We start from the raw sequence: 10193 nt of genomic DNA, 5'->3' as shown, positions 1-10193 counted from the left end.
AAAAGTAAAAAATAATTTAATTTACCGAATATTGTTAGTTACAAGAGTAGTTGTATAATAACATTTTTTGGAGCCGGTGCCGGCTATTAACAGCATGAACCATTTACTGTGACTCCACATTGGCCCCTAATTGGCACAGACTCTGAAAAATGGTAATTTATAGAACTACAAGGAAAACATCCTTCTCCATGATGTTCTCAAAGGTCTGTGAAGTCTGCCAATGCGCACTTGGCCAGCGTGGTAGACTATGACCAAACCCTTCTCAATCTGATAGGAGACATGCGGAATGATTCACTAACTCAGTGATCAACACTGAGTAATTACCACTAAGCATATTTATTTTTAATCCATTGAAGCTTATCTACGTAAAACAATTTTAATATCACTCAGTGAAGCAGCAATGAGAATCAACCAATATCAATAATATCTCAATGTCAATAATGTCTAATGAGCTTGATGGTTACATGATGGCTATAACTTAGTGTTGGTAACTGAGTTCTAATAGCGAATCATCCCGCTGTACCTAATGATGATGATATCTACGAATACAAAGGACTTATTTTCGTAGAAATATTACAAAGCCTAGCTGTCCGGTCTACACTGTTTTGGATTTTTTACATTGGTTCATTACAAAAATATTAAGTAAGTAAATACATAAGACCAACTCCTTTGGACTCAATCAGAAATGTACAATAGGTACAATAATTTACGAGAATTAGAGTGAGTATGATTTTTCAATAAGTATAAATACTGCTTGATTTGTTTTAATTCTACTTTCATTTTATTATACTGTACAATAATTTTGAAATTGTACAAAATTTGAGTTGTAAACTATCTGCGTTTGAAGGAATGAATATATCTACGTCACAGATCGAAGGTCCGAGCCTATGCCGAGCGAAAGCCGAAATTAGCCGAGCTCCCGAATGAACGAGCCAGCATAAAGTCTGTGAAGTCCAAAGAAACTAAAAATTTGTCGTTCACTTTATTGATGTAAATTTTAATAAAAATCTAACAAAATGATCTTGTAAGACCTTAGTACAGTTTTATTATTATCTTAACACTATAGTAGTGATACAGATCAGACAAGTGAATCGCTAACTTTGTATTCCGTCGGCAAAGTGAGAGAGTTCAGTGCGAGTGCAAGCAAGGGTGGTAACGAGAAATGTGAAGTAGTATCTATGAAGTTCAGGATTCGGCCGTTTATTTTATACCTATAATAATGAGCGGACGCCCTAGGACCACGTCATTCGCCGAGGGCAGCAAATCCGTTCGAAAGACATTCGATAATCAACCACCGAAACCAACTCTAGGAGGCGTAAAAATTAGCAGTGAGTACCACCTAACCATTCTTTGTCGGCCATCGTGATTTCTTAGACTGTGACGTTTCCCTGTTCTGACATTTGGTGGGATTGTGATGTCTCCAATCTACGTAGAATTCATGTAACCTAGACATTATAAATGAAATCGATATCGAGGTGAAAATGTCCACATTTAAATTATAAAATGGCCTATGCAACTCTTGATCAGAGTTTGCCACATAAGCCTTGATTTATGTGTGACAGATATCACGCAAATTACTATACTTGTGCATAAAATAATTGGATTATCATAAATGTACGTCACAATTTAAAAACCATGATCTATATCTATAAATTTAATTATCCCTTCCATAGGTAAAACTTTTGAATATTTGTAGATTTAATCGGTTTTGAGGTTACATTTTAATGACGTAATTAAATGATAGGACCAGTACTAATTCCTATTTTTTTTGATGAGCAGTTTTATCATAGTTGTAGCAGTAACATTCTAGTTTAGTTGTACTAAGGCCTAACTGTTTGTCTTATTTAAATCATATTATTTTTAGTTTATTTAATTTTTGCTTAGTTGCTATCAACTTAAATTAAAGTTCGTATAAAAACAAACTAAGAGTATGAGTATGAACATCATTTTTCCAGAGCTACGGGCATTTTCTTAATTGTTTACCTATTTAATTTAAGTACATATAATATACAAAAGTAAGAAGCTACTGAGTTTTGAATGCTAATACAAAACCAATTATTGAGAAAAAGTTTGAGTGTTACTTAACTCATCTATTTAATTAATTTATACTATGGGACCAACCCTTAAATTATAAAAAATCAGCTATTCCATACAAAAATGGTTCATATGTTTCTAAATGTTTCTGTATCTTAATTCTGTCAGTGTTATCTGATCTTTTACCTATTTGGTTTTGTACAGTAGGTAATAATAAAAATATCATAATTCAAGGGTTGGCCCCATAATAAAATGGGTACAGTGCCCCTTTTGGGTTATCACCCCTTCTGCATAACTTTCATTTCAAATCCTCTGTTTATGAGAGTCCTGAGAAATTACTTGGTATGTATATTTCAAGGTTCTAGAATTAATGATTCATATGATTCATATTGAAAATATATGCATAATAATTATATATTGAAATGACAAAATAGCATATCCATGCTGACTTTGTTAGATAGAATCAGAATTGCGGAAATTCAAGTGGAGGGATCTCGTAAAACCTAAGTCCACATGGACAAAGTTGCAAAAAACATGTTAGCCTAATGATTAGGTTAGGAAACTGATGAACCAACAAACAAACAACTGTGTAGGCTTCCCTTGCAGCAAGAAGTTAAGGAGTTGGAATACTGTCACAAAGCTTATACCCTACTGGGTAATAGTAAACTATAAAAATTTATTCAAACAAACTATAAATTGGGTCACAAATCACAATTAATAGAAAATATAGATAATGGCCTGTGTATATTAGTGATAACCTAATTAAATTGTCATAAATAAAGATAATTTCATTGATATCTTAAAAATCATTGCAGAATACTTTTAAGTAAAAAAAATGCTATTTGAAATAAAAAATGTTTGTATAGCTTGAAATGATATTTTATATGTATCATAAAGTATCTATTTTGACTTTATTTATGGAAACTTTTCTTCACATCAACTATTCAAACCCGGCATCTTTGGGTATTGAGATACATGTCCAGTTCTCAAACCTATACTTCTGAAATTCTTGAGCAGACAGATGTTGGGGTATTGCAATGCACTCATAAGATGTTTTTGTAGACAAGCTTAATGCCAACAAAACCAAGAGTTTTTATTCACTGCAAAATTCAGCTTGGCTCCTACTTTTCAAAATATAGCTGCCAAAAAACTTAGTATCCTGATCAAGGTAAAGCAGCACTTCAGGCTTAGGTTCAGTCTGGCAATGGAGTACTGCTGCCACCTCTGAGATGGCTCTGCCAAGTATGTACTATGTACCTACATTACCAATTTATCATTATGCTGGTTTCTATAATTTTATTTTTATTGTATAGCTATAATTAATAAACTCAGTGCCCAGTAAAACCAACTGTGGTTTTTGTGGCGCTGAATGTAACAAAAACTCTCTGTATATTTTTTAATGTCAATAATAATAAATAAATAAATAAAAAAGTAAACTCCATGTATTACAATCAATTGATCACTACACTCAAAAAATAATTGGAGATCAATCATTATGCAGGCAAAATTGCTTAGCTTCAGCACCAACACAATGATGCCTGCTTTTCAATATTTTTTCAGATATAGTTTGAGGAGTGTACTCAGGAACTTCACAAACTTTTCCTCTTTCACTAATCTAGCACAGAATAGGGAGAAACAGTGAACATTGCATTTTTATGTGTCTTCTTGCTTATTGTTTCTGATACAAACCTGTATGATGGAGAGCTGGCTTCCGTGTTCCCTGCCACATATAACTTAAATTCCTGCAAGGCAAGGCAAGGGTGAATAGGTATCTCTTTGTTGAGGGTGTGAAAAACCCAAAAAATTTTATTCAAAAGTTCATTCAAAAGTAAAAGTTCAAAAAGTTCATTTGTTTTGGTCACAGCTTACAAACTATTTTATTGTTCATTATCATTGTTTACAGTATTTGTTCATTCATTTCCTAATTCAATTTCATATTCCTAACTAGTTTAGTTTTTGAAAGAGCCCCTGTCACAAAAATTAAGATAAGTAGGATTACTAATACCAAGTGGGGTATCATATGAAAAGGTTTATATTTACCTTTATATTCTAAAACAGATTTTTATGTATTTTTATGCATAATAGTTTTTGATTTATCATGCAAAATGTCTAAAAATATGAGTAGTACAGAACCCTCGGTGCACGAGTCTGACTTGCCCTTGGCCAGTTTTTATCCTTAGGGTACAGAACTCTAAAAGTCAATTGAGGGAACTCTAAAAGTCAATTGATGTTACCAACATGATCCAACAATAATTAAAACCTTATCATTAACCATACAATCTCTACAAGATTAAGAAAAGCATCCAACTTTTATGTTTATCATTACCTGTGATCATTGCAATATGGATTATGGATATCATATAACATATTGTGCCATCCATCAATACCAATTTGCATACATAATAAAAGGGTGCAACTTGACTAATACATTATGTCCTAGGAAAATGCAGCGTAGTCTTAGCCTATATTTAAATATAAATTTTATTTGTTCTACGAGACCTGTGATAGCCTAGTGGTTAATAAGTCTGCTTCCTATTGGGGAGATTGGGGGTTCGATCCCAGGCAGGTACCTCAAACTTTTCGGAGTTATGTGGGTTTTTAAGCAATTAAATATCACTTGCTTTAATGGTCAAGAAAAAAATTGTGAGGAAACCTGCATGCCTCAAAGTTCCCCATAATGTTCTCAAAGGTGTGTCAAGTCTGCCAGTCTGCTCTTGACCAGCATGGTGGACTATGTCCAAATCTTTTTCATTCTTGATCAGGGAAGACCCATGACGATGATTAACGATGATAATGTCGGTACTATACTACTTATATTATATTGGGTTTGAGCATAAGTTCGCTCACCTTTTTAGGGGGCCATGTAAAACAAGGAATTCTTATAGTTTTGTCCAGTCCATCTTACAATCTGTCTGTGTATCACAGTCATTTTAAAATATACTATGCATTTGTTGTATTAGTTAATCGACATCTTAAGTGATGGATATCCACTGCTGGACGTCTCTTGTCAGGATTTCCACAATCCAAAGTAGTATGCTTCTTATTACCAACAACCAGTGGTGGCTTCCTGCTGTTGTAGCTGACGTGCTCAATTGTCACCTGTGAGGGGTACGTTTCCAAACAATGCGTCATTGCAAGGTCCTGGTGACCAATATGTTCCATTATTTAGTTAGAAGCAAATATATTTGATAACTAGTTTGAAGAAAAAAAAACTTGATTTAGTTCATAATTATTTATTACTTCACACCTAATTAAAAATTCTACCTGCTCTATCCCTTGACTTTCATCCATCCATCCATATCCAATTGGAGGGAATTTTTTGAGTTTCTGGGATCAATCCTGGCCTATGTACATCTCTGGGATACAAGCTAACATTGCATCAAAACAATATGTTAATATTGGTTAAAGCAGATGGCAGCATTTATATTCATGAACTCAAAATTTTCTCAACTCAAATTTTTCATTTGACATCCTACTCTACATATACAATAGCCAAAAAAAAAAAATTGGAGACTCCCCACTTTTTTTGATGTAACATCTGTTAGGTCAATTTTTTCATATAGAAAGTAGCCTATGTCACCCGAACCTTTACAACGAATCAATTGTACTACGGTAGAATACACAAAATCTGGATACATACATACATACATAGACTGCTAAAATCGTAACCCTTCCTTTTGGCTTTGCTGCAGTCGGGTAATAATGTTACCCTAAGTGCACTAGGGACTTAGTTATTAGTATTGCTTAAACTAAATAATACAATAACCAAATGTATCTTATGGGTAGGTATGGATATATGTACTCCTGCATACTCCTGTCGCTATGTGGATAAGTTAAAAATTCAACATCCCTGGGACTGTCCTTGTTAAATACTTTGTAGGACGCGAAGTTTGAATTTTTGATAAAGCTGACACACAACCTTGGTTTAACGCTCCATGGCTTACCTACTAATGAGGGCAGTGTTACAATAATTATTAGGGTACATACTACATAGGTACCTATATTTACAACTGAATCTTTTATAGGTCCACAAAGTTGTGAGCTTGAATGTTATCCTATGAAATATTGCACCCTTAATGTGAGCGTTCAGACAAAAACTAGGCAAGTGCAAGTTGATTAGCTAGTACGTACGTCCGTCCGTCCGTCCGTCCGTCGTGTTTGTCAAGAAAACCTATAGGGTACTTCCCGTTGACCTAGAATCATGAAATTTGGCAGATAGGTACTATATTTAAAAAAAAATGTGTTTCAATTTTCAAAGTAAGATAACTATACCAAGCAATACCAAGTGGAGTATCATATGAAAGGGCTTTACGTATACATTCTAAAACAGATTTTTATTTATTTTTATGTATTATAGTTTTTGATTCATCGTAAAAATGTAGGAAAAAATACCCGAGTACGGAACCCTCAGTGCGCGAGTCTGACTCGCACTTGGCCGGTTCTCATTTTCCGGGCACACTACCTAAAGTGTGTATCGCCGGCTAAAGTGATCCGGAAAAGAGTATTCAGTGACATCTGCTGCTTGTTTCTAGTATCGTTTGATATGACCACTTGTCGATGTTATCGCCCGCGTTATCAGCAAGTGTCGGCGATCTCGCTATCTCGCGGTCGAGGCAAGAGCGCTTCCATCCCATTCGTGTCATAACCGTGCCAACGTACTCTTGGGTTGCGCCTTTCGCCCCACAGCCCATTCAAAACTTTTGCGTCGCAAAGGTAGTCGCCGCGGCCAGTGCACGTTAGTTGCTAAATTGTTTATCGGTCCGTTAACCCACTTACCATTAGCGCACTTAGGTATATGCATCGATTGTGAAATAGTTATAAACTATGCACAATATGTTTTGTATATTACTTAACAGTAACGAATTCATTGATTAACTGATAGTGATGTTACGTGTATGATCGCGCAAGTTAAGCTGCAGTTTGTGCTAAGTGTGAAAGATCATGATTAAGTGTCAAAAGTTTGATGGTGATTTAAAGTTGTGCGGATATTATCCACTTTATATTAATCATGTTACGACGTCGTGGAACGTATACTGTGAATGCTGATTCTGGGCTGCGGACGAAGTCCACTGATCTAACCACACTTATATCAAAGAAACTAGGTAATTCGTGTTAACTATACAATTTATTTATAGCCAGAGCAAATTAGTCTTAAAACCTCTAGCATTTCGAGTTTAGGCTATTTCTGTGAAGTTCTTGCTAGTAACAATGTATAATTCAATTGATTTAAATAATTGGTTATCTAGTTTAATTCTGCGTAGTTACCTATTATATACATGTAGCACCTACTGTCGGCATAGTTATTTTTAGGGTTCCGTACCACAAAAGAAAAAATGTCTGTCTGTTTGTCCGCATATCCGTCTGTCGTGTCTGTCAAGAAAACCTATAGGGTACTTCCCGTTGACCTAGGTCCTAGGTGAAAGGTAGGTAGGCATGTCTTATAGCACAAGTAAAGAAAAAAATCCGAAAATTGTGAATTTTTGGTTAGGTAGGTCGTTATATCACAAAAAAAATGTGTTCACGAAAAAATCAATTTAATAAATCACTTAAGATGGCGCAGTCCGTTATTAACTTGCATGTTCTACATAAGAGTGTTAGGTATACCTTGTACGATGATGCGGAACCCTCCTTCGTGTGACTCGCACTTGACCGTTTTTTTAATATACCTAAGTAAATATGTGATAACGATAAGCGTTAACATTACCATGAAATTAGGATAATAATATTATTTACATAACATAGTTATTGTTTCCAATTAAGTAATAGGTAGGCACCTAGGTCATATTACTTTCGTTTTGTTGAGCGTTCTCATAAAAATTCTCTACTACATCAGCAAGTGTAAAGTTTATAAATTAGGTTTAAAAGACCTAAAAACCAATATGTATATTTATATTGGCATGATTTTAGATCTTAGTTTAAAGATGCTGTTCACCTTTTTACATGACAGTTGACACATAGAGCTAAAATAGCGAGTGAGATCTCAAAATGCACTGTATAGACCTTTAATTACTTACATTTTATTATTTTTATTTATATTAAAAACCTTTGCATATATAAATTATAATATTTTATATTTTTGCGTAATAGCATCCCAATAACCAATACTGATACTTGACGATAACCATCGTCATCACATTTTACGACAGATGTTCTAAATTATACGACATGTACTTTAGTATAATATATCAAGATAAGATGTAAGTAATACATACACATATTATGTTATGTGATATTATGATATAGGTATTTTGAGTAGAGATTCGGATTAATGATATCTTGAATGCAAAACTTTCAAAATAAAAACAATAGAAATGAAATATATATTTACGTACAGGTGTAACGTTTCAATCGATTTTTTGTATTTATTTATACATATCATATTATATTATTTATTATCATACATATTATGTATAGTTATATATAATATGTATCTAGCTTCATGTCGTAAAGAGATAAATGGTTGGAGCACATAGATAGTGGTCTCAATGTCCTTTTATTCAATGTTATTTTAAGTAGTTTAAATTAGACTTGCAACGAATAGTATATTCGGCAGTATACCGAATACCGAATATTCGGCGAGGCCCCTGACCGAATAGCCGAATATTCGGCAAAAGTATTCGGCCGGATTTTAGCGCCAAAAACTATTGTTTCGCGCTCCTTTGTTTTGTTCTAATGTACTCATCGCTCTGAAGTTGGGTTGGTCTACGAGAAAAAAAGAAGTAAACTACTTCCTAAAAATGCAGAAAAGTTAGTCTTTCTGCACCATAACCTTCCCCTTCTAAATTTTGATTATGAAAATAATTCAAATGCATAGAAAATTCTCAACTTGTTTAATACAGAAAATGATTAAATTATGTACCTGTTTTATGTACCAATGACTACTTAATAAATGATTATAAAAGAAATGAGAACCTTACCCTTCTAAATTTTGATTACCACAATAATTCAAATACATAGAATCCTCCATTTTTCCAATTCAGAAGATGATTATGTACCTGTGTTATGCAACAATGACTACTTAAATGAATATAACAGAAATGAAAATATGAATATATACGTAATCAATCGATTTTAATTTTTCATTTTACCAATTATTTCTCTACGACAAAATATATTATTTAAGTATTCGGTATTCGGCCGAATATAATAAAAGCAGCCGAATAGGCCGAATACCGAATAGTAACCGAATATTCGTTGCAAGTCTAGTTTAAATACAAAGGTACCATTCCGTACGTTCATCAAGTTCTTAATTTTGAAGACACAATCTCGGTTTGGCAGCGGTGTCCCTAGCCATGTATTAAGGGTCAATTTATACTAGCACCGAATTGAAACAAATTTCTAAAATTTAACAGGGCTCTCTCCGTCACTCGTTTCATACAATCGTAGTTCCAATTTCATTTGAATATTAAGCAACCAAAGTCCATGAAATTTTGCAGACATATTGTAGGAACTAATATCTGTGTCTGTGGTGTTTTAGATTTTTCTAAAAATATGTAGTTTTAAAATTACAGGAGCTCAAAGATTTGTATGAAAATATTAAGACCGCGTAACTTTGAAACCGAATATTTTGACAGAAATCTGGAAAACCACAGACATAGATATTAGTTTCTAGAATATGTCTGCAAAATTTCATGGACTTTGGTTGCTTAATATTCAAATGAAATTGGAACTACGATTGTATGAAACGAGTGACGGAGAGAGCCCTCTTAACATGACATATTATTGAACTCTATCTCATGTAAAACATCAATTTCAACCGAGAAATAAAACGAAATAAAATTATTTCGTTCGAATTTCGCAATAAAATTTCGAATTCCCGCGAATTCTTCATCTGCGCAAGATGAATTTTACGTGGTGAAGATAGAAGTCAATATGCTGTGTTTTTAAGAAATTCGCTTAAATAAATCGACCCTAATTAGCACCTATATTGCATTATTTTATCGCGATCACAATTTCAGATATCAAGTAAATTGAAACAGTAACTGCAGTATAAAGAAAATGTAAGTAACACCAATGGGTCACTGCTTAGTATAATTATTATTACAAGTCCCTCATTCTACAATACCAGTACTGAAATAGAACTCGCAACTACGCATTAGACATGCAATAAAAACAATTCACCCGAAGGTGGCTTAGCGTACCTACCAGCTGATGCCGCA

General features: G+C 33.8%; 1 protein-coding gene across 5 annotated transcripts in view; it reads left to right on the top strand.

Annotated features, from left to right (window-relative positions):
- The first annotated feature begins 889 nt into the window (after nucleotides 1–889).
- Nucleotides 890–10193, top strand: part of LOC123873234 (glycogen synthase kinase-3 beta-like) — a 42173-nt gene continuing 32869 nt past the window's right edge. For 2 of the 5 annotated variants that reach the window (XM_045917977.1, XM_045917976.1), the window contains exon 1: nucleotides 891–1328. In XM_045917977.1, the coding sequence (XP_045773933.1) occupies nucleotides 1220–1328 (109 nt within the window). In that variant the 5' untranslated portion in view covers nucleotides 891–1219. Of the gene's footprint in view, nucleotides 1329–6664; nucleotides 7137–10193 lie in introns of those variants that run through there. The other 3 variants (XM_045917973.1, XM_045917980.1, XM_045917978.1) reach the window with 3 other exon arrangements.

Source organism: Maniola jurtina, chromosome 16, assembly GCF_905333055.1.
Source record: "Maniola jurtina chromosome 16, ilManJurt1.1, whole genome shotgun sequence".
Lineage (NCBI taxonomy): Eukaryota > Metazoa > Arthropoda > Insecta > Lepidoptera > Nymphalidae > Maniola > Maniola jurtina.
This window is presented reverse-complemented; position numbering and strand designations above follow the sequence as displayed.